The sequence below is a fragment of the Triturus cristatus genome, chromosome 10 (assembly GCF_964204655.1).
Source record: "Triturus cristatus chromosome 10, aTriCri1.1, whole genome shotgun sequence".
Classification (NCBI taxonomy): Eukaryota; Metazoa; Chordata; class Amphibia; order Caudata; family Salamandridae; genus Triturus; species Triturus cristatus.
The window spans coordinates 1,239,974,273-1,239,999,258 of NC_140593.1; the positions used below are offsets into that span (position 1 = coordinate 1,239,974,273).

The window sequence follows — 24,986 nt, forward strand, 5'->3', positions numbered from 1 at the left end:
CCCGCTCCTGCACAGCGCACCCTGACAAGGATACAGGGCACCGTCTCTCTGCCCAGCTCCTTGAAGGGGTCCCGCTCCTGCACAGCGCACCCTGACAAGGATACAGGGCACCGTCTCTCTGCCCAGCTCCTTGAAGGGGTCCTGCTCCTGCCCAGCGCACCCTGACAAGGATACAGGGCACCGCCTCTCTGCCCAGCTCCTTGAAGGGGTCCTGCTCCTGCCCAGCGCACCCTGACAAGGATACAGGGCACCGTCTCTCTGCCCAGCTCCTTGAAGGGGTCCCGCTCCTGCACAGCGCACCCTGACAAGGATACAGGGCACTGTCTCTCTGCCCAGCTCCTTGCAGGGGTCCTGCTCCTGCCCAGCGCACCCTCAAATGAGCCACATAGTCATGGTAGAGATACAGGTCAGCGTCTGTCTGTCTTGCCACTTGAAGTGGTCCTGCTACTGTACAGAGCACCTTCCCAGGGGCCACATATTTGTTCTAGGGATACAGGGCACGTCTCTGTCTAACAGCTGGAAGTGGCCCTGCTCCTGAGCAGCGCACCCTCACAAGCAGTTCACATGCGAGGGTCAGCTGCAGGGCATTGTGAGAGTCTCTGGTCCAGCTAACTTGGCACCCGGCACAGTAACCTGTAAGAGCGAGGCACATTCAGCTTCCAGTGGGGACAGGAGTCACTCAAAACGTATTTTGTACATTTTCGCTGGAGGACATCATGGGCCAGCACTCAAACCCCCAGGATGTCCCGTGCCTCGTGATATCTCTGGACCTTTTGGCTGCCTTCGATACAGTCCACCATCCCACCCTCATACTCACTCTGGAGCCTCGAGAGGCATTCACCATCAATGTCCTTCACTGATTCTCCTCCTACCTTTCCAACCAACATCACCTTGTCCACATGGGCGTCTCCCGGTGACAAAAAGGCCCCTTTCACGTTGAGTCCCCCAGTTCCATTCTGTCTCCTGTCATCTTCAGCCTCTACATAGAACCAGGTGGTGCTCGACTCACAGAGACCAGCATCGAGTCACCAATGTGGTTTGACTCCGCAATGGCGAGGGTCTCTGAGAAACCACCAGAGCAAAGTTTGATGCTTGCATTTGTCTTTACTGAAATGTCAGTAAAAGTTTTGTAAAAAAAGATTCAGCAGTGTGGCAATGAAACACAACTGTGCTTGAAAGTCTCCTCTGCTGCTGACATCGATCACTTTAAATGACCAGCACCAACTTATCTCGCAGGGAAGCTCACCGTCTCTGGTGGTTCTCGCCAGCCCCGCTTATCTCGCAGATAAGGTCACCATCTCTGATGGTTCTCGCCACAACCTACTTATCTCGAAGGCAAGCTAATCATCTCTGGTAGTTCTATTCACCCCTGCTTATCTTGTATATTTGCTTCCTGAAATAGCGACTCCATAGCAGGTGTCTGAAAGTACCTGGTCCACTTCTTCCTCTTCTGTTATTTTGAATATGGCTCAGTAATATGAGCACAGGGAAAATGAGGACAAGGAGAAAACAGAGAAAAAGCATAAGGATTTGAAGATGAAGGTGTTGTTGCAGCAGGATTTTAGAGGGAACGGCAGAGGACGTGGTGGTACTGCCCGACAGCTTACTGTAAGGAGGAGGGACATTGGCGTAGCGAGTGTCCCATGCTATTGCAGAAAGTAGCGGTCTCGAGAGGACGTGGTTCTCGTGGACGAGGTCGTGGAGCTGGTGGGGCTGATAGAGCTGAGAATGCTGCAGCCTCACAGGGTCGTTCTGATAGTAATTACTTCGATAACTCTTGTGAGGGACATTATTATCATGATGATAATGATATGGATGAAGCGACAGGAATGTCTTACAGCTAGGACAGCCAGGGACAGAGTGGGGGACCAGTTCCGATACCTGCAGACCAGCGTGGTCCTCATGTAACAGCGGAACTGCATGGTTCGACTAAGGAATTTTTGGTGGACAAAGGTGTGACAAAAAGCTCTGTTTCTGTCTGGCCATATTAATGTTTCGTAGGTTTTTCTGGTGTACCGGTTGTAAGCCTCATTTCAAGACCCCTTGCATTAACTATTGGTCCTTTTACTGTGGATTCACCATTCTTACTAACATCTAATTGTGGTGAAAACTTGATGGGTTTTGATTTGTTGAAGAAATTGCACATTACGATGTATTGTTCCCCGGTAGGTGTCTATATGACAATGGGTCCAGATGTGGTACATGCTAAACAGTGTTTCTCCAAAGATGTGCCTCTTCCTGTTGAATTTAAGGGCGTGCCACCCACTTTGTGGGTGACAGGCGACACAGACGTAGGACTGCTGCAGATACCGCCAGTTTCAATACAAGTTAGGGAGGATGCTATTTGGCCTCGTATTCCTCAGTATAAAATACTGCATGCCGGGGAGCGATCTTTATTGCAAATTATCCAGGATTTGATCAAGAAGGCGGTGGTTGAGGAGACGACTGCCAATATTTGTAATAGTCCTATTCTTCCCATTCTTAAAAGGGCACCTTTGGTTTCTCCAGATGACCATGAAGATGCTTATCGTTTTGTGATTGATTTGACCGAAGTTAACAAAATAGTGGTTCTCCAGTTTCCAGTACTACTCTTTTGACAATGATTCCTTCAACTGCTACATTCTTCTCTGTCATCGACTTTAAAAATGCATTCTTTAGTATCCCTATTCATCCAGATAGCAGGTATTTTTTGGGGTTTACACTAGCTGGTAGACGCTTCAGGTTCTGTCGAGCTCCTCAGGGCTATACTGAGAGTCCTGGCATTTATAGTCAGGCTTTAAAGTCTCAATTGGATTCCCTTTTGCTTCCTGCAGGTAACGTATTGGTCCAGTATGTTGATGACCTCCTTATCGCTTCTGATACTGAGCAGGGTTGTAGAGACAGTACCGTTGAATTGATATTGTATTTGGCCCAACATGGACATAAGGTGTCTCTTTCCAAATGTCAGTTCTGTCGACAGGAGGTCACCTATTTAGGTCACCTACTGTCGAAGGAGGGTAGAAGATTGACACCTGAACACATCAGTACAATCGTTATAAGGCCCATCTGTGAGAAGTTGGCCTGCCATATGCTGGTCAGTAGTTAAAGTGGCCACCTTGCACCAGTCCAATTCGACTCTTATGGTAGATAGGTTTAAGACAACCTTTTAAAGAAAGCTATCCTAGTGGTAGCTGTGGAGAGCAGCCTTCAGGCTAAGTCTCTGAGGAATGTAAAGCAGCTTGTTTTACCTTATAATCACCTGAATTACCAAATGAAAAGGACACCACACAGGTATATATATTAAATATATATGTATTTATTTCTAGATACACTCTACTAATCTCTTTATGAGATTAGAACCCAGATACACATTCAAATATCAACAGCTCTCAATAAATTAAGCACAAATATGGCTGTAGCCCTAGGGGCGTACCAGACCATATACTAAGAAAATGGGTTAACAAAGTCGACTTGCAAAATGACAAAGCCTAGGGCCTTGGGAATCGCTGGGGCTTCACTTCTGCAGTGTTAGCAGGTAAGTAACAAGCCCACGGGAGACGCGTGCAGTGTCTAAACAGAGCCGCGGGTTTCCTATAGGTTACAATGGAGGAAGTCGCGGTTGGTATTTTAAAGTTTTAGGGCACTTCGAAGAAGTCAACAAGCAAGCCACTTACAGGGTAAGTATTTCGAGGGCCAACACACACTTGGGCACCAGAGTGCACGAGTTACCTCACCCAGGGAAGCCGGGTGCATAGGTGTCTTTTAGTGTCGGGTCGCGATGCTGTTTTCAATGGAGACCAATGAAGACTTGCTGCTTGAGACGACTGAAGAGGTGTCCGCTGGAATCCGAAGGTGTATTGAAGATGAAGAGGACCTGAAAATTGAGGGGACAATGTTCAAAGTCACTTGCCAGTGACCGGTGGCCAGCAAGATGGATGACCACTGATGTTGCGCCGTTTCAGGTCGTCGATGGTGATTTCTCTCTTCGCTCACGAGGTCCAGGAGGGATCGAAGATGACCAGCAGCTGGATTCGGAGTGTCCCACAACGTCTGCAGATGATGACAGTGTCGGCAACTGGATTGGAACCAACAAGCCTTGGCAACTGCAAGTCTCGTGTGAACTGAAGATAGTCAGTGATGCAGACCAGCAAGGTCTGATGGACTTACCCAGTGAGGGTAAGTGAGGGCAGGCCCGGAGCAACCAGGAGAGCCCTTGAAGTTGGTGAGAAAGTCTTCGGGTGAGTCACTAGCCAACAGGCAAGTAACCGCAAAGACGCCTTTGCAGGAAAATTTTCACAGGAGCCCACGGTCACTCGGGATGGGGTAGGCTGCGGCTTTTCGGAACCAGACCTGCTAGGGACTTGGACTACAAATGATCCAAAGCACAAGTTCGTAGAACGTTGTTTAGGGTTTGCACTCGAAATCAGTGCTTGGTTCCCTGGTATTGCTCTTCCTCGTCACTCGTGGGGTCCAGATGCCACAGCTTCGCTGGGGACTCAAAATGGCCGTCGAGAGGTCAGGAAATCCACTTCAGGGGACGCAGGGACTTCGGACTCCGGCGGGAGCCGTGAAGTTTGCAACCGTCGATTGAAGTTACAGGTGCCTGCCAAGCAGGGGAGTCACTCCTTGACTCCAAGGGAGATTCTTCAGTCTTCCAGAGATAGTGGAACGTCGAAGGGCCAGGATTCTTCTTTGTAGAGCGTCGTCCAGGGTAATCTGAATTGCATTGGCAATGCTTGCTATCTTATAGTGAAGATAGGGGAGGGACTAGCTCTATGACCACTCCTCTAGGAGGGTCAGGGTAGTGGGTGGTAACACCCACTTCCCTTTGTCCAGTTTCATGCCTGAGCAGGGGCAGGTAGCCCCTGAACCGGTTTGAGCTGGCATATGCACAGAGGAGTCTACTGCTCCCCCAGTGCAGGACTTCAAAGCACTCTAAGAGTGCACCCACCCAGCTCCAATACACTAAATCCTGTCTGGGAGGTGGTGACACCTCCCTGTGACAGTATACCTTTTGTTGGGCTTCCTCCACTGAGAGTTTCGGTCAGCAGCAGGAGGGCAGCCCAGTGTCTGTGCTGGTGGCATCCATTTTGTGATGCCAGGGCTCTAGAAGATTTCTGCCGTTTAGTACAGTGGGTACATGTCATCCCCTCTAGAAGGGTGGGATCATACTCCCACACCAGTTACTGGTGTGGGGGTATGATTCCAAGTTGTTTGACACCAAACACGACATGTTTTGATGCAGTCATTCCAAAGTTAGCATTTACCGCGAGGTTATAATGTACTTAAGAGTATATGGTTTAACCGCATCCACAAACAGCAGCAGAGAATAGACTCTGCCAGCTGCAGAGGGGTCCTGCTCATGCAGAAGCACCCCCTCACATAGTAAACCAAGCACCCTGCCCTCAGGATTGTTAGGGCCTGCAATAGGGGTGGCTGATAAGTTTATATGTGTGTGTATGGTGAGATATAGGACCCTATACCTCAGTGAGGAGTGCTAGTACTACCTCACACAGGCTGCAGTAGCAGGCCTGTGGTGTCAGATTGTGAATGCTTCCCAGGGGTGGCATAATACATGCTGCAGCCCCTGGTAGGCCTGTGAAGTACCAATGCTCTAGGTACCTAAGGTACCATATACTAGGGCCTCATAAGGTACCACAGTATCGAATCACTAGTGCATCTAATATGCACACCAAGTTGTTTAGAGAGATCAGTGAGACTGGGGCCCTGATTAGCAGGGACCCAGCCAGACTATAGCCAGAAACCAGTGTATACATCAGAAAAAAAGTGGGGGCAAAGTGGGGGCAACATAAGTGCAGATCCTACTCTCCTACACCATCCCGAAGACTCAGAAAGATGTGCGCTCTTTTATAGGTATCACTCCCTACTGTAGGCAGTGGATACCTAACTACTCCTTACTAATCAAACCTTTGCTTGCACTAACCACTAAAGATGTGCATGAGCCGCAGCCTTGGACGCCTGACTATCAGCAGTCTTTTGAGCAATTGAAAACTGCACTTTGTTAAGCTCCAGTACTTGGCACCCCTGATTATCACAAATCGTTTGTGTTGTTCGTTCACAAGATGGCTGGTTGTGCGCTTTCTGTTTTAACACAAACATTTGGAGATAAGCAACACCCGTGTGCTTATTTCTCTGGTGTTCTTGACCCTGTCGCAAGAGACCTCCTTGAGTTGTCTAAGAGCGGTCGCGGCTGTAGCCATCTCAATAAGACAATCGGGTGGACTCGTACTTGATACTGTTCTCACAGTCATGGTACCTCATGCTGTGGATACCCTTTTGAACAAGACAAAGACACAGCACCTCACCAGTGCACATCTGACTGGTTATAAATTAACATTGTGTGCAAAACATATTACGATCAAAATATGTGCCACTCTGAATCCAGCCACGTTACTACCCCTCCCTTCTGAAAGTGATGAAGTTGACAAACATGACTGCATCTTATGGACAGAAAAAGAGACGAAAGGACGGGTAGACTTGACTGATGTTCCCTTATCTGACCCACAAGGGGAACTAAATGTCGATGGCTCTTGTTTTAAACTATCAGATGGCACAACAACTGCTGTGTATGCTATTACCATGCTGCATACAGTAGTTGAGACCTCCTGAGTCCCTTATCAGTCAGCCCAAGCTGCTGAGCTTGTTGCCTTAATATGAGCTTGCGGATTGAGTGGGAGACTGGTTGTCAATATTTATACTGACAGCCAGTATGCCTTTGAAGCTGCGCATAACTTTGGGCAGAGAGAGGGTTTCTTACTTCACATGGCACAAAGATGCAGCACGGTCACCTTATATTGAGGCTTTTGTCTGCTTTGACACTCCCTAAGAAATTGGCCATTGTAAAGTGTAGCGCCCACCGGAAAGTCACTGACGATGTAGGAAGGGGTAATGCATTTGCAGCTCAAATAGCTAAGGAAACAGCTTGGACTAAAATGAAAAGTAGGTTTGTAGCAGGCTCCGCCAGTTGGGTGCCTGAAGTTACCATGTTTGAAGATACACTTGAGAATGTGAAAGAGATACAAAGTGAAGCCACCATGGAAGAGTTAGCAGTGTGGCAGGAAAGCAGAGCACAACTGAACGAGGAGGGATATTGGAGTAACAAGTCAGGAAAACAGAGATGGATGTTGCCGGATGCATATGTTCTTCCTGTAGTCACACTGGCTCATGGCCCAGCCCATATTAGTGCTAAGGGTATTAGTAAGTTAGTAGACCCTTTTTGGCATAATGATAACATTTTGCAAACGGCTGCACATTTAGTGAAGTATTGCATGGTGTGCATGATGCACAATCCTGGTAAAGGTATCCCTACACCACCCGGTAATTTAGCACCACCCACTTTTCCTTTTGAAGTTCTCCAGATGGATTTTATTGAACTGGAGAGATGTAATAACTTGACGTATGTCTTGGTGGTTGTTTGTGCATTCAGTAAATGGGTTGAGGCTAATCCTACCAAAGATAATACAGCCATTACGACTACTAAGGTTCTCCTGAAGGAGTTCTTCCCTCGTTTCGGCTTGCCCCATTTGATCTGGAGTGACAATGGAAGTCATTTCAATGCTAAGATGATTCAATTAATTTGTGATGGGTTGTGTATTAAGCAGAAGTTTCATGCTGCCAATCATCAAGTCAGCAGGTTTGGTTGAGAAGGACAATGGTACTCTCAAACTGAAAGTGGCAAAAATTCAGGCGACCACAGGGTTACAGTGGCCAGATGCGTTACCGTTAGCTCTTTTGTCAACTAGAATGAAAGCTCATTCTAGAACAGGATTGTCACCATACGAGGTCATGTTTGGACGCCTGGCAAATGTCTGGGGCGTCCCGCGCCCTCGGCGGTTTTCTGATATTGAGTATCCATGGCTGATAGACTATCTCTGCCACTTACCAGAAAATGTGCGTTCTATTCACCAACAGGTTCGGGAGTCCCTACCAGCTACACCTGAGGGGCCTGGACACGATATTCAGCCTGGAGACTACATCCTCATACGAAATTTTCAGCAGAAGAAGAGTTTGGAGCCACGCTGGAAGGGACCAGAGCAGGTCCTCCTATCGTCACGTGCCGCAATCAAGGTTGCTGGCCGCAAGTATTGGATCCATGAAGCTCACTGTCGCGGGGTCCCGCTGCCTCTGCCCTATGACCAATGGACGAAAGATGGAGTAGGGGACTCCTAGTGTGAGATGGTGCCTCAGTTTGTTCCTTTCAATGATGCAAGGTTAACCTGGACCAAAACGGATGAGGAAAATGATAATGTGTTGAATGCAGCTGTTCCTCCGGAAATCCTAGTTGTTCAGGAGCCCCTTTTTGCTGGCCCTTCTGTGCCTGGAGTCACTAGGTACAATTTGCGCCCTCAGCTGAAAAACAGTGCACCAAAGGAGAAGAGAGATTAGTTAGGGATAGACTGTGTAAGTTAGGGTGTACTATGTTATAGTACCAACTGAATTAGTCTACGGTGATTTGTGCACTATTTGAACACTGGACAGGATAGCTCAAACGTATCCCCTTGGGGGTACATTATCCTGCTCAACGTGGGACATCTGAGCCGAGGACAGAGCAAGCTCCACCGCCGGTGCTCAAGAGCGCCAACCTTTTGATGGACAATAGGAGCCAGTACCAGTGAGGCTCTGACCGACACTGGGACCTTGTATATTCCCCTTGCTGGCTTTTCGCCCCTTTGTTTATCATTTGCTATGCATCCCTTTGGCAGAATGGTTGCTGATGAAGAGCAGCCAGGGATTTCCCCTGTTTATACACGTGTATTTTGATGTGCTGCTTGTGTGATTTTGCTGTTGCTGATGTTAGGCGGGGTGTCCTGGGTTTTGGACGATGGTCAGCGTGCACCTTCATTATTATGAGTAAGGTTCTTTCCCAAGCTCGAGAGAAAAGAAAACACCATATATTTCTTGATACACACAAAAGAGTCTTTGGAGAAGGTACTGCTTGTTACCCCACGGATTCTGTTACAAGTCTATGGACTGCACATCCTGTCTCTTTAGTGAATTATACATATACCGAACCCCCTGATTTTGTAGAGATAAAAGGAGTGTTTGGATCAGGTTATTCGGGACCATGTCACGGGGGGAGGGCTATCCTGGCTGCGATAACAACACCTATTGTGATAAATTCTATATGGAAGAGCAGAACATGACGTTGGGGGGTTGGCATTACAAACAGTTGACGGCCCCCCAACAGGCAGGTTATTATCCTGCTTGTCCTATTATCAATAGTACTTACACGTCATTGTATATAAATTGTTCTGGATTACTGATGTATAAAGAGACGATCTCTTTGGTAAGAGCGGACGATCCAAGCACTGTCGGAATGAATACTCGATATTCTGCTGTGGATTATGATAGACCGATTTATGCACGCCCAGGGTTTTTCTTTCTGTCAAACGGGACATATTCCAATATGCATAATACAAATGATGTGGCACTTGGTATGGTGCTCTCATTGGGGGTGCCCTGAAAACACAGCAAGCCTAAGGTAAAATGGGTTAAAAGGACTTTAACAAAGGAGTTTTTTGAGGGAGTGACAGATCTTGAAGTCAATAATTATAGGAATGGCATATATTCTCTCCTCCATCATTACCTTTGGTCGTACTGCCATGGCCAGGGGTGAAAAAGCTAGGGAATATTTTGGATGTAAGCTGCAGATATTGTTTAATTCTACAGTAGCAGCTTTGCGTGATATCACCACCCAAATGGAAAGTATGTGGATATATTCCGAACAGACTAGATATGCAGGCGATTGCATCCTAGCTAAGAGAGGTGGTGTGTGCATGGTAGTAGGAGACCAGTGTGTAGTCGGGATCACCAATATGGAAAAGAACATTACCCAAGACATTTTGGGCATTGTAGACAATGTTAAGGGAGTGGAAAGTGGGAACTGGAGTTTCCCTGCTCCCTCCCTCATGTGCTTTCCCAGCGCTCCGTGTTACTCTCGCCTTTGTGTGCTTCCGCTGTGCTCCATGTTACTCTCTCCCTCATAGGCTTTCCCTGCTCTCTCCCTTGTGTGTTTCTGCTGTGCTCTGTGTTACTCTCTCCCTCGTGTGTTTCCCCTGCTCCCTCCCTCGTGTGCTTCTGCTGCGCTCCGTGTTACTCTCTCCCTCGTGTGCTTCCCCTGCTCTCTCCCTGCGGATGACCATGTGATACTTGATCAAACGGAGCTAGGACTTCAAAGGAAATTAAATGTTTTAAGAACTATTGTGAGACAAAGTTTTTAACTGTAAATATGGAAAAAACAAAGGTTTTATGTTTTGGGAAAAGAGATAAGAATTTTAGCTGGTTTTTAGGGCAAGAGAAATTGGAGATAGTTAAGGAATATAGATTTTTGGGTCTATGGTTTGATAGTGCTCTAAAGTGGTATACCCACTTAGAGGCCCAAAAAGCGAAAGCTTTATCATCAATTTGTGGGCTGAAATTTTTTTAACAAAGAATATGGAGACATGTCGCATAGACCCCTGTTAAAGGCATATGTAGCAATGATCCCCTCGCAAGTACTGTATGGGGCAGAAGTTATTTACCTGAGTGGTAAATGTGAGTGGGATCGAGAAGAAGGGAAGATCTTAAAAATGTTATTGTCATTACAGAGTTCCACAATGATTCAGGCCATTAGAATGGAGTTAGGTTTAATAGCGTGGAGCGTTCAGAGCCAAATGTCTTTGCTAAGGTTTTGGAAACTCCAGGACCCAGGTGGGGTGCCGAAGGTCTCACAATGGTGCAGAGAGGAGATTCAACTTAGTAGCCTCAAATGGGCGAAGGATATAAGAAGGAAACTCCAGACAATAGGTGTGCGCCTCGAGGTGAGACTTTCGCAGCAGTCCATGGAAGGAGCCTTCACTAAGAGCACTCTCGGATACCAAGGGCCGATATATTCAGGATCGATGGAGCTGGAATATCTGAGTGTGAAAAAATCAGTTCAGTGTTTAAGGAATTCATGGGTAAACGAAGCCTGGTTTCCGTACCTGGATATCTTGCCTAATCAAGGGCTAAGGCATGAAATCCTAAGATTACGAGTTGGTATTAATCCTTGGCTGATGGAAGAAAAAATAAAAGTAGCAATGATACAGACCGATGGGATTTGTAAATGTGGGTTAGGAACTAGAAATGACATTTTGCACATACTGCTTGATTGTATTTCGGTTTTAGCCTTACGGAAACTGGTTTTATGCCCCATATTTTTAAAATATGAGATAAGATTTCGCGCCCAAGCGGTTCGCCTACTGGCGGAAATGCCATATCTTGATATTGCTATTGATCTGGGAAAATATATGAAAGCCATAAAATGCTTCGTAAGGGAGAAACTGAAGGAGGGGCAGTGATTTTTAATTCATTTTAGTCTTTTCCCATTAATATAAAAGTTTAAGGTGAAATTATAAAAATAAAAAAATTGAATGTTTATAATGAATTACGACTGTATATTGATGCCATTTTTGCTAAGTGTTTTATTGGTAATTTATTTGCTAAAGAATTTTTATTGACATCATTATTCTGGGTTCCTATTGTGTTTAAAGACTATGGTCTAAATAAACAGAGTTTTTCTCTCTCTCTCCCTCATGTGCTTCCCCTGCGCTAGGTGTTACCCTCTACCTCGTGTACTTCCCCTGCTCTCTCCCTCGTGTGCTTCCCCTGCTCTCCCTCGTGTGCTTCTCCTGCACTCCCTGTTACTCTCTCCCTCGTGTGCTTCCCCTGCTCTCTCCCTCGTGCGCTTCCGCTACGCTCTGTGTTTCTCTCTCCCTTGTGTGCTTCCCCTGCTCTCCTTGTTACTCTCTCCCTCGTGTGCTACCCCTGCTCTCTCCCTCGTGCGCTTCCCCTGCTCTCCTTGTTACTCTCTTCCTCATGTGCTTCCCCTGCGCTAGGTGTTACCCTCTACCTCGTGTACTTCCCCTACTCTCTCCCTCGTGCGCTTCCCCTGCTCTCCTTGTTACTCTCTCCCTCGTGTGCTTCCCCTGCTCTCCTTTGTGTGCTTCTCCTGCGCTCCCTGTTACTCTCTCCCTCGTGTGCTTCCCCTGCTCTCTCCCTCGTGCGCTTCCCCTGCTCTCCTTGTTACTCTCTCCCTCATGTGCTTCCCCTGCTCTCCCTCGTGCGCTTCCCCTGCTCTCCTTGTTACTCTCTTCCTCGTCTGCTTCCCCTGCTCTCCCTCGTGTGCTTCAACTGCGCTCCCTGTTACTCTCTCCCTCGTGTGTTTACCCTGCTCTATCCTTCGTGTGCTTCCCCTGCTCTCTCCTTCGTGTGCTACCCCTGCTCTCCTTGTTACTCTTTCCCTCGTGTGCTTCCCCTGCTCTCTCCCTCGTGTGCTTCCCCTGCTCTCTCCCTTGTGTGCTTTCCCTGCGCTCCTTTGTTACTCTCGCCCTCGTGTGCTTCCCCTGCTCTCTCCCTCGTGTGCTTCCCCTGCTCTCCTTGTTACTCTCTCCCTTGTGTGCTTCCCCTGCTCTCTCCCTCGTGTGCTTCCCCTGCTCTGCTTGTTACTCTCTCCCTCGTGTGCTTCCCCTGCTCTCTCCCTCGTGTGCTTCCCCTGCTCTCTCCGTGTGCTTCCCCTGCTCTCCTTGTTACTCTCTCCCTCGTGTGCTTCCCCTGCGCTCCCTGTTACTTTCTCCCTCATGTGCTTTCCCTGCCCGCTAGATGCCTCACAAAGGCCTGGCTGGCCCCAGGGTCCTCTGGGGCACTCAGACATGGGGAGCAGAGTGGAGCGGATGTGGTTCCTCCTACCAGAGAGGAAGCAAGTTTTTCCAGGTTCCTCAATTTTCGGTGTAAAAGAGACAAACCGCTCCGTCATTGCCCATTGGTCACTCTTTGGTCCACGGGTCAAGTGCAGAGACGGCTCTGTTTATTTGAGGTCTGGCTTCAGCTGCTCCTTGTGATTTTCTCTAAACTGCTATGTACAATGTGCATTCGGGCCTTCTACGGGAGCACATCCGCACACAAAGTAGTTCCCTTCAGTGACAGGGGATACTGTGGCAGTATGTGCTTTTTGGACTCAAAATAGAGTTCGAGGTTCAGCTATTGTGTTTCTATATCGAGGGGCGCGCTACAGCTTCTCCTTCAAAATGTATTTCTTTTTAGGAAAAAACCTGATAAAACAACACAAGCATTGAAAAAGCCAAAAGTTCGGCAGCCCGTGGGACTTGCAAAACTACAAATACCAGCATGCATATGTAAACGGGTCTGCCTACGTCAGCAGGAGGACACAAACGTCATGTTCCCCAGGTCCACGTGACTGGATGCTCTGGTCCGTGTTTTTTAGGTCTCGCCTGCGAACGCAGCGCGAAGCGCTGCTGTAGCAAGCGAGATCTATTGTTGCTGACTTGCCTCGGACGGGGGACAGGAGATGTGCACGCGCAGGCTTTTGGCGGATTTGAGTTGGTGTACGCGCCTACAGCCACGCGGCGTGCACATCTCCTGTCCCCCTTCCCTCGCAAGCCAGCATGCAGTTTCACTTTTGTCAACAGCACGTCCTAGGCAGCCTCATGCTATTTAATATTTTTTTAGGTCTCGCCGCCGCTGCCGACCCGGCTGCCTAACGCGCGCGCACACACCTCGTTGCTGACTTGCTCCACGGAGACGGCTTGTTGATCTTGGCACCGCGTGAATAACCTGGTGAGTTGATCACAAAGCAGTTGATCACAAAGCATAGTGCTGACCGTTACGTTTTTGAATGTTTGATCACCAGCCTTTGAAAACAGGGCGCAAGTTTAAAGAACTACTCTGTCTAACACGCAGTCAATACCATTTATATAACCCATGCAAAAGTTGCACACACGCGGCGGGGGTTATTCACAATTTGAGGCAAGCTGCGAGTAGAAATAATAGACGGCGTGCGAGTTACTTGTTTGGAGGGCCAGCGCGTCACAACGTGGGAGGCCTACAACGTCTTTAAATTGGAGTTCTTTTCCAACTACTTGGAGCTGTGTGGTAGGTTTCAGATATAGCACCCTGGGTATTTTGGCAGAATATTGTCTAGGGGCTGCAGACAGAACCCATCGGCTGTCTCCGACTCTCTGGGATGCTGCTCCTCCCAGCCCTCGCCTCTACGCTGCTGCCTTACCTTTGAACATCAACTGATGTGCCGTCTCTGCACGATTTTACCCCCGGGGTCGTCAGTGAAGGGCGATGTTCTTGAGTGATCGGCACACTAGGGCTTGTGCACCACAGACGAGCTACGCTGGCTTTTCTCGTGATGTACTCAGTGTCACAGCCTCGTCCCGGTGCGTCAATCCTGTGCCTTCCAGGCCGCTCACGCCCCCTCGAAAACCTCCGCATTGGGGCACTGTCAGCCCACAGACGCTCCAGTATGCCCCGATACAGATCACAATCGGGCAAGTCTCAGTAGGTCTGCTCCGATAATTACGTCCGTCCGGCGCTCTCCGCTACTTTATTTTCCGTAGCGCCCCCTCCTGCACTTTGTAGGCTGTGTTGTCAGGACTGTACCTTGCGTAGTCGGGCCGAACTTTTGCCCGATTCACTCAGTTTCTCGATCGGGTCACTCCAGACAGGCTCCAGTACAATTTCCGAAGGTCACAGAGGTATTCTCTATGGATAAATATGGGAATTTTGGCTTCAACGTGCGTGTTTGGTCGGAGCTGCTCTACTACGCAGGTCATCTTACTCAGCGGTTGGCCACGCCCCCTCTCATGCAGTCTTAATTAAAAGACAGAGATTGGTTTTGGAAGGAAAGCATTAGACTGGCTAAAGTATTTTCTGAGTGATCGCACCAGCACGGTGCAGTGAGAGTCCTTTGTCTCACCAACCATAGTCTTGGATTAGGGAGTGCCACGGGGATCTGTATTAGGTCCCACTCTTTTTAATATTTATGTGGCAACACTAGCACGAGTGATAAAATCCTATGGGTTTGAGGTCATCACTATGGGACCAAATCCAGAATCCACCAAGGAGCGGTTCTGAGACTGTATGAATGACATTGCCACATGGATGCAGCAAAACTGTCTGCAGCTTAACACAAGCAAGACCGAGATCGTTCTATGTGGTAAAGCCCACTCGGTATGGTCGGATGACTGGTGGCCGAATAGCCTGGGTGTAGTCCCAACTCCGAAGGTTGTGGGCAGAAACCTGGGCATCATGGTGGGTGAGGATCTTTCCATCAAAGAACATATTAACGACATCACTGGCGCTTGCTTTGGATAAAGCGCATGCTCAGAAAACTATCTGCGTGGCTACCACTTCAGTCAAGAGAATCCTTAGTCCAAGCTTTGATAATTAGTTGCCTCGACTATGGAAATTCGCTAATGGCTTCTATGAAACAAGCATTTGCAATGCATTAGGTCTCGCATTTACGCGAGTTTGAGCTATTGACATTGCAAATAACAATGCCTATTGGCATTGTCATTTACAATGCCAATAGCTTTAACTCGTGTAACTGCGAGACCTATTGCATTGCAAATGCTTGTTCTTTGCATGCTGGGGTTTGTAGTCCTGTTTCTCCCATTATAAAACAAGGACTACAAGACCAGGGGCGTGAGACCCGCGATAAATCACTATTTAAAAATAGAAGCCAGGAGCCGAAGGGCTCCCTGCAGGCGGTGTGTTTAAAATAACACTTCCGGATATGGCCCTCTCCGGCCCTCCCGCCCTGACTTCAGTGTCTTCGGGGAGCGGCCCTCGGACATCCGTGGCTGACCAAGATTTAAAGCACGGAAGTGACGTGGACGCTCCCCAGGGCCCCCTCCTGATCTGTAATCTTCATGTTTCCTCTTTTTTATGCACCGAACTCATTCTCACCCAAGATTTCAAAACCGGAAGCTCAGCCTTCGAGAAGCGAGTTCACTCCCTTCCTGCAGCTCAGTCTGTCCTGGGCCTGCTGTCGATCTGTGTGTAAGAGGCGCTTGGTCACAGGCTCCACCAGTAGTGAGACAGCTCAGCGGCTCAAAGCGCCTGTGGCAGAGATCGGAGCAGGCTGCCTCGGTGGATGTAGCGCCTAGTGTCGATCTGTGTGTAAGAGGCGCTTGGTCACAGGCTCCACCAGTAGTGAGACAGCTCAGCGGCTCAAAGCGCCTGTGGCAGAGAGCGGAGTGTACCTGGGAGTAAGAGAGCGGGCTGGGCACAGCAGGCGGCCGCAGGATGGGTGTAGCCAGCAGAGACGCGTGTCCTGCGGGGCACATGTCAGATCGCATTAAGATAGCTCACTCGGTTACTGCACCTGTAGCAGAGACCTGTGTTTGCACAGTTCCCACAAAGCTGACTCGGTTGGTTAACGCGCCAACGGCAGAGGGGGCGTATTGGGTAACACGCATGCGCAATAGCGTGCCGAGGTCCGGGTAAGTAACCTAGCTGAGTCGGTTCATGCGCCTCCTGCAGGGAGCTCCGTGCCACATGCTCCAGTCCTAGAGATAGTTCGTTGTGTTAACGCACCTGCTGCTCTGATCTCTCGCTCTCTCTGCGTCTGTTTAAACTCTGTCTGCAGGTCACGTGAGTGCGAGTGGGATAGCTCAGCGGTCTATGCCCCTGGTGCTGAGATCTCTTTGTAACCTGCAGGGTGCTGTCTGCACGCCCTGGAAGGTCAGCGTGGTGGGTTCAAGCGCCTCCTGCAGGGATGATCCGTGCCTCGCACGCTCTAGTAAAATAGTCCGTGGTGTTACTGTGCCCTCTGCTGCGGCCTCACTCTTTCTCTAGACATAAAATCCACAGATCCCTTGTTTGAGAAGTAGTAAGATAACTCAACGGATTACGCGCCTGCTGCAGAGATAGTCATGTAACCTGCAGGGTGCTGTCCAAACAGTGATAAAGATGCTGAGGGGGATAATGCGCCTGCCGCCTCCAAGGACAGCATGTTCCACCCCACCCAGTGCCAGCCCCCGGGGTGGTGCGCAGTCTGCTCTGGAGCGCGTGCCAGCCCGCCACTCTTCCCCTTCCCAGGGTGCACTGCGGCGAGGGTGTGCCTGTTGTGGGTGTCGCAGGCTCTGCCCGAAGAGGAGGGCCCGGGGCGGGCCAGGTTCAAACCTGCTCCTGTCAGGCAGCGGCTCCCCCCTCCTCCACCCTCCGCTGTGCGTGCTCTCCCTCACCCTCCTCCAGCGAACTCACTCTGCACTCCCTCCTCTGCCGCGCCCATCCAGCTGCCCGGTCTGTGCCAGCCTGCGCCTCTCTGGAAACGGGGTGCCTTCTGACCCCCTCCACCAGCCGAGACCCCGTGTGTGCCACCCTGCGCTGCCGTGTGACCCTCAACCCTCCCGGACCCTCCGGTCCCTGGTGACCCGCGCCCCTCCCGGACCCTCCGGTGATCCTCGCTGCCCTCCGCGGACCCTCGTGTGATCCTCTCCGTGGACCCCGGTGCCCACCCCACAAGATGTCGGACACGGGAGACCGGGGCGGGAGCGCGCCCAGCGGCCTGGAGGCCTTCACCTCCTACCTGAGAAGCACCAAGGGCATGATCCTGGCCATGGAGACGGTAAGTGCCCTGTGGGCACACTGCCCCCTCTCAGTGCACAGAGGGCGCACAGCATGTGCGTGGCAAGTTGGGGTGGGCGGGTGGCACTGTAAAGGGCAAGAGACCCCCAATTCAGGGCTGGAAGTGGGTATAATGAAGGCACATGCCCCAGCTGAAGTGTGGAAGGGGGTACTCTGTGTTTGTCGCCCCCAGTTGAGGCTGGAAGGCTGCGCATAGAGGGGCGCCTAGCCCGGTCCAGGAGGTACCGCCTGTGGGCCTTGCAGGTTTGGGGGGGCACGGGCAGACCTCCTGCGGTGCACCGGTTCTTGGGGCGCTTGGCATCGGATGAATGCCCACACAGTTGGCAGCCATGCCACTCTGGAGTGTTAATAGCCTCTTCCTCCACAGTGGGAGTAAATTAACTTTACAACATCGGGAGGGTGGGTGAGGTGCCGGGCGGGCACCTTCTGGAGTCTGAGAGCGGGGGGGGGGGGCAGCTGTAAGAGACCTGGTCTGGAAAGGAAGGCGCTGCCAGTCTAAGAGCCCTCCTCAACCCGCTGAATCTGGAATTGGTATTTTAAACACAACGCAGTCTTTCCAAGCCCCGCTCTGGCTCAGAGTGACTGGACTTAAAAGCATTACCTTTCAGGGGCCCCGAGAGCCTTTTCAGTCAGAGGTGCTCCCTCCAGCAAGGGGTGCCCCGCCTCTTCCTTGAGCCCCCCCCCCCATTTAATATTTACAGGTGCCCCCAACATAGGTTCCCCAGCGCTGCGGGTTTACCATCGTCTCCTATGAAGCTGACACTCGGCTCATCACCTCTCAGCCACACAACTGCCCCTCCCCCCCCATGGCCTTCTCCCTATGCCTGTAGAGGTCGCCATCGGGATACTATGCACACAAGCGAACATCTGGTCTAGGGCTTGGCGGCCTGGCCTCCTGGGTTTACCATCATCTCCTATGCCGATGACACTCAGCTCACCACCTCTCACCCACAGGACTACTCTCCTACAGCCTCCTCTCTATGCTTGTAGAGGTCGCCATGTGGATACTGTGCAAACAAGCTAATATCTGGTCTAGGCGGCCCCGCCTCCTGGGTTTACCATCATCTCCTATGCCGATGACACTCGGCTCACCACCTCTCACCCACAGGACTACTCTCCTACAGCCTCCTGTCTATGCTTGCAGAGGTCGCCATGTGGATACTATGCAAACAAGCTAATATCTGGTCTAGGCGGCCCCGCCTCCCCGGTTTACCATCATCTCCTATGCCGATGACACTCAGCTCACCACCTCTCACCCACAGGACTACTCTCCTACAGCCTCCTGTCTATGCTTGCAGAGGTCGCCATGTGGATACTATGCAAACAAGCTAATATCTGGTCTAGGCGGCCCGGCCTCCTGGGTTTACCATCATCTCCTCTGCCGATGACACTCAGCTCACCACCTCTCACCCACAGAACTACTCTCCTACAGCCTCCTGTCTATGCTTGCAGAGGTCGCCATGTGGATACTGTGCAAACAAGCTAATATCTGGTCTAGGCGGCCCCGCCTCCCCGGTTTACCATCATCTCCTATGCCGATGACACTCAGCTCACCACCTCTCACCCACAGGACTACTCTCCTACAGCCTCCTGTCTATGCTTGCAGAGGTCGCCATGTGGATACTATGCAAACAAGCTAATATCTGGTCTAGGCGGCCCCGCCTCCCCGGTTTACCATCATCTCCTCTGCCGATGACACTCGGCTCACCACCTCTCACCCACAGAACTACTCTCCTACAGCCTCCTCTCTATGCTTGCAGAGGTCGCCATGTGGATACTGTGCAAACAAGCTAATATCTGGTCTAGGGCTTGGCGGCCCGGCCTCCTGGGTTTACCATCATCTCCTATGCCGATGACACTCGGCTCACCACCTCTCACCCACAGAACTACTCTCCTACAGCCTCCTGTCTATGCTTGCAGAGGTCGCCATGTGGATACTGTGCAAACAAGCTAATATCTGGTCTAGGCGGGCCGGCCTCCTGGGTTTACCATCATCTCCTCTGCCGATGACACTCGGCTCACCACCTCTCACCCACAGAACTACTCTCCTACAGCCTCCTGTCTATGCTTGCAGAGGTCGCCATGTGGATACTGTGCAAACAAGCTAATATCTGGTCTAGGCGGCCCCGCCTCCCCGGTTTACCATCATCTCCTATGCCGATGACACTCAGCTCACCACCTCTCACCCACAGGACTACTCTCCTACAGCCTCCTGTCTATGCTTGCAGAGGTCGCCATGTGGATACTATGCAAACAAGCTAATATCTGGTCTAGGCGGCCCGGCCTCCTGGGTTTACCATCATCTCCTCTGCCGATGACACTCAGCTCACCACCTCTCACCCACAGAACTACTCTCCTACAGCCTCCTGTCTATGCTTGCAGAGGTCGCCATGTGGATACTGTGCAAACAAGCTAATATCTGGTCTAGGCGGCCCCGCCTCCCCGGTTTACCATCATCTCCTATGCCGATGACACTCAGCTCACCACCTCTCACCCACAGGACTACTCTCCTACAGCCTCCTGTCTATGCTTGCAGAGGTCGCCATGTGGATACTATGCAAACAAGCTAATATCTGGTCTAGGCGGCCCCGCCTCCCCGGTTTACCATCATCTCCTCTGCCGATGACACTCGGCTCACCACCTCTCACCCACAGAACTACTCTCCTACAGCCTCCTCTCTATGCTTGCAGAGGTCGCCATGTGGATACTGTGCAAACAAGCTAATATCTGGTCTAGGGCTTGGCGGCCCGGCCTCCTGGGTTTACCATCATCTCCTATGCCGATGACACTCGGCTCACCACCTCTCACCCACAGAACTACTCTCCTACAGCCTCCTGTCTATGCTTGCAGAGGTCGCCATGTGGATACTGTGCAAACAAGCTAATATCTGGTCTAGGCGGGCCGGCCTCCTGGGTTTACCATCATCTCCTCTGCCGATGACACTCGGCTCACCACCTCTCACCCACAGAACTACTCTCCTACAGCCTCCTGTCTATGCTTGCAGAGGTCGCCATGTGGATACTATGCAAACAAGCTAATATCTGGTCTAGGCGGCCCCGCCTCCCCGGTTTACCATCATCTCCTCTGCCGATGACACTCAGCTCACCACCTCTAACCCACAGAGCTCCTCCCTATGTCTTGTTGAGGTCGCCATGTGGATTCCAGGCAAACAAGCTAACATCTGTTCTACTGCTCAGCGGCCCGGCCTTCTGGGTCCACTTCCTAAATGTAAGGCCAAGAGTCTGGGCATCTGGTTTGATGAGAAACTCTTTTGAAAACCAAATCGCTGCACTTACAGGAAAATGTTGCTGGCTGCTAGATTCTAAAAACACCTTTCGCTTCCTGCCAGAGTCCAGTGCAGGCCCTGGCTATGGTCAGGCTGGACTGTTGTAATGCTCTGTACCTCGGGGTGTGCAGAAGGGGGCGACCGCCCACTGTGAATGTACCACAGCCGCCTCTATCCAGCAGGTCTCACCTGAAGCAGAGACCCTCTTTTAAAGCCCCCAACCCCTGCATTGAGGTCTTCACCACCACAAGCCGGGGTATCTCCAGTCCCTTATCAAACCCTATGTACCATCTGGGACCCCAGGACCCACCGGTGCCATGCTGGTTGCCACTCCCAAAGTGAAGTGAGCTGGCACAGGGGGCGGCTTTTGGAACCCTCTCCCATTGGCTGATTCTGAGGTAGCTGCCGCAGGAGTCTGGCCCTTAGCGCTCGGACACTTCATGTGAAGTACCTAGGCGCTTTACAAGCTCCAATATTATTATGAGTTAGTTAATTGACCCACTGGACTGAGCAGAGTGGGACCCCTTGCATGGGGGTGGGAGTGGGGGACATACGAGTAGGACCCCCTCCTACCCCCACCCATGGGAGGCAGAGGGAGAGCTTAGAATGGGTAAATAACTTATGGAGCGAGAGCCCACCACATGGTGAGGTGGGGGAGGGGCCCACGGGGCCCTGCCTAGTGTGCCGGGGCGCCGCCGAGTGTGCCGGAGCGTTGCTGAATACGCATGGGGCGCTGCTCAGTGTACCAGCGTGCTGTTGAATACACTAGAGATGAGGTAGACTGTACCAGGTGCTGCTGAATACTGTAGGGGCGCTGCACCGTGTGTCGAGGCCGCGAGGCGCTGCAGACTGTACCAGGTGCTGCTGAATGTGCCGCTGACCGCGGCCCCCGCAGGGGGCCAATAGGCGGTCGGTGCCTTAGTGGCACCGGTCACCCCTCCCCACCCCCTCCCACCGGGGGGGGGGCGGGGACGCAGACCGGAGCCCCCCTCCTCGGGTTTGGCCGGAAGTGGGCGTGAGTAGAATTACCAACGGCACGTGATCATAGAAAGAATCACCTGGAGGGCAGCAACGGCGGGCATCGCTCCCGCGCTGCCCGGCTCATCAGGCGGGCAGGCGACCCAGGTGGTTGCCTGCCCTTGGATCGCCCGTAAGATAACCCACCCATTACATATTCTGGAATTATGTAATAAACCTGCAGCATTTTGTTACCCAACACCAACTGTCTTGTGTGTGTCATTTGGGTAACCTATTATGGGGGAGGGGGGACAGCGGGGTGCCCCTGGGGGTATTATGATACAGGCGCTGCACTGTGTGTCGAGGCCGCGAGGCGCTGCAGACTGTACCAGGTGCTGCTGAATGTGATACAGGCGCTGCACTGTGTGTCGAGGCCGCGAGGCGCTGCAGACTGTACCAGGTGCTGCTGAATGTGATACAAGCACTGCACTGTGTATCGAGTTACAAAATAAAGGGGTAACCCCAAACACGTCACTAGGACCTGGGTGAAGTACGGTGCAAGAAAAAATGGTCCGAGTGGAAACCAACTCAAAAATGAAATATAGACATCTGTTAAACCATGATGTGCAAATCAAACATTTCGTTTCATATTTGAACATTAGATTCTTATGTTCAAACATCACATTTGTTGAATACAATTATGAAAAAGGTGCCCCAGAGGGGAGGCAGGGAAAGGTGCAGCAATGTGTGAGGGTGAAGGTAAGTGAGGGGGGGGGGGCAGTGAATAATATAAACATCCAAAGCATAGAAAAGCCGACCCGGGCTGGTTCCGGGCGAACTTATTTACAAAACCCTAAAACAACGAATTAACTGAGAAATCCTCCTGCCGCAGAAAAGAAAACATGAAGACAGAAAAGAAAACGGGGGCATGCATATCCGTTCCAGCCCATCGGACGTTGTTGTTGCTGCCCTGTGACCTGCCCCGAGTATCTCGGTGATGCCCATCAGCCAGAGGAGGGCAAAGCAAAGGAGGGCATGGGGGCCGGCCGGGATCGTTTCTCCTCCTGTCCTGGCCTTCACACAGTGCGGGCTACGAAGTGACTCCGGAGCTCCCTCGTCCAGTCTGCGCCTGTGAGGAGGAGCAGGAAGTGAGCGAGGCACAGGGCGAAGGAAGCCAACAACCAATTACAACCAGGAGGTGGAGCCAGCGCCTCCATTACGACCGCCACACGGCAGCCAGCCCTTCTGTCTCCCCCGTCACTCCTGTGCGCTGCTGTAAATGGTGAACCCCTCTCCGCCGGCGGTGGCCGGAGTTTTGCTGAACTCCGTGCTCCAACCGGAGCGCGGAATGGCCAAACTCCGCGAACTCCGCCAGCAGAGCGGAGCTCACCCTTGCAGTGCCGTATGTGCCAGACTCTCCTCTCAATGTGCCAGGAGCTGCAAAGAAAGCGCTGGTTGTGGGGTTGGGCTCACATGCCCTGGGGCAGAGGTGGTTTTGTGGTCTTGTGGCCAGGAGTACCATAGGGACGCAGAACAATTCAAACAGTTTCTTTCAGTGACCCCTAGGTGTGGCTTCATGCGCCAAGGGGACTGCTCAGAGTCTCAGGGTGCCTCTCTCTCTGCCAGCAGTGCCCCCAGTGCCCCAATGATGCTGCTCAGTGTCTCACAGGGTCTTTCACTGTGCCAGTAGTCCCATTAGTGTGTCCTGACACCTCTCCATGTCTCACGGGAGTCACTCTCTTTGCCTGTGATGGCCCTAACTGTGCCAGGCTTCACTGGGCTTCTTTCCTGTGACACTGGCTGCAGAGCCCGGCCCCTCTGGCCTCCCCCCACTGACACTGGCTGTAGAGCCTGGCCTCTCTGGCCTCCCCCCACTGACACTGGCTGTAGAGCCTGGCCTCCCCCCACTGACACTGGCTGCAGAGCCTGGCCTCTCTCCTGTGACACTCACTGCAGAGCCTGACCTCTCTGGCCTCCCCCCACTGACACTGGCTGCAGAGCCTGGCCTCACTGGCCTCCCCCCCCCTGACACTGGCTGCAGAGCCTGGCCTCTCCCCTGACACTGGCTGTAGAGCCTGGCCTCCCCCCCCTGACACTGGCTGCAGAGCCTGGCCTCTCTGGCCTCTCTCCTGTGACACTCACTGCAGAGCCTGACCTCTCTGGCCTCCCCCCACTGACACTGGCTGCAGAGCCTGGCCTCCCCCCACTGACACTGGCTGCAGAGCCTGGCCTCACTGGCCTCCCCCCCCTGACACTGGCTGTAGAGCCTGGCCTCACTGGCCTCTCCCCCCTGACACTGGCTGTAGAGCCTGGCCTCTCTGGCCTCTCCCCTGACACTGGCTGCAGAGCCTGGCCTATCTGGCCTCTCCCCTGACACTGGCTGAAGAGCCTGGTCTCTCTGGACCCCTCCCCCTGACACTGGCTGCAGAGCCTGGCCTCCCCCCTGACACTGGCTGTAGAGCCTGGCCTCCCCCCCCTGACACTGGCTGTAGAGCCTGGCCTCACTGGCCTCTCCCCCCCTGACACTGGCTGCAGAGCCTGGCCTCACTGGCCTCTCCCCCCCTGACACTGGCTGCAGAGCCTGGCCCCTCTGGCCTCCCCCCACTGACACTGGCTGCAGAGCCTGGCCCCTCTGGCCTCCCCCCACTGACACTGGCTGCAGAGCCTGGCCTCACTGGCCTCTCCCCCCCTGACACTGGCTGTAGAGCCTGGCCCCTCTGGCCTCCCCCCCTGACACTGACTGCAGAGCCTGGCCTCCCCCCCCTGACACTGACTGCAGAGCCTGCCCCCCCCCCCCCCCCTGACACTGGCTGCAGAGCCTGGCCTCTCTCCAGTGACACTGGCTGCAGAGCCTGGCCCCTCTGGCCTCTCCCCCCCTGACACTGGCTGTAGAGCCTGGCCCCTCTGGCCTCTCCCCTGACACTGGCTGTAGAGCCTGGCCTCCCCCCACTGACACTGGCTGTAGAGCCTGGCCCCTCTGGCCTCTCCCCCCCCTGACACTGGCTGTAGAGCCTGGCCTCACTGGCCTCTCCTCTGACACTGGCTGTAGAGCCTGGCCTCCCCCCACTGACACTGGCTGTAGAGCCTGGCCTCCCCCCCCTGACACTGGCTGTAGAGCCTGGCCTCTCCCCTGACACTGGCTGCAGAGCCTGGCCTCTCTGCCCCCCCCCCGCCCCTTCACTGGCTGCAGTGTATGTAGAGCCTGGCCTCTCGAGCCTCTCCTCTGACACTGGCTGCAGCGCCTGGCCTCCCCCTCCACTGGCTGCAGTGTATGTAGAGCCTGGCCTCTCCGGGCCTCTCCCTGTGACAGGGCCTGAAGTCGTCCTCC

General features: G+C 52.3%; 1 protein-coding gene across 1 annotated transcript in view; it reads left to right on the top strand.

Moving 5' to 3' along the window:
- The first annotated feature begins 16,894 nt into the window (after positions 1–16,894).
- Positions 16,895–24,986, top strand: part of PLP2 (proteolipid protein 2) — an 87,034-nt gene continuing 78,942 nt past the window's right edge. Inside the window, exon 1 of the mRNA XM_085629881.1 lies at positions 16,895–17,395. Coding sequence (XP_085486007.1) covers positions 17,294–17,395 — 102 coding nt within the window. The 5' untranslated portion in view covers positions 16,895–17,293. The remainder of the gene's footprint in view (positions 17,396–24,986) is intronic.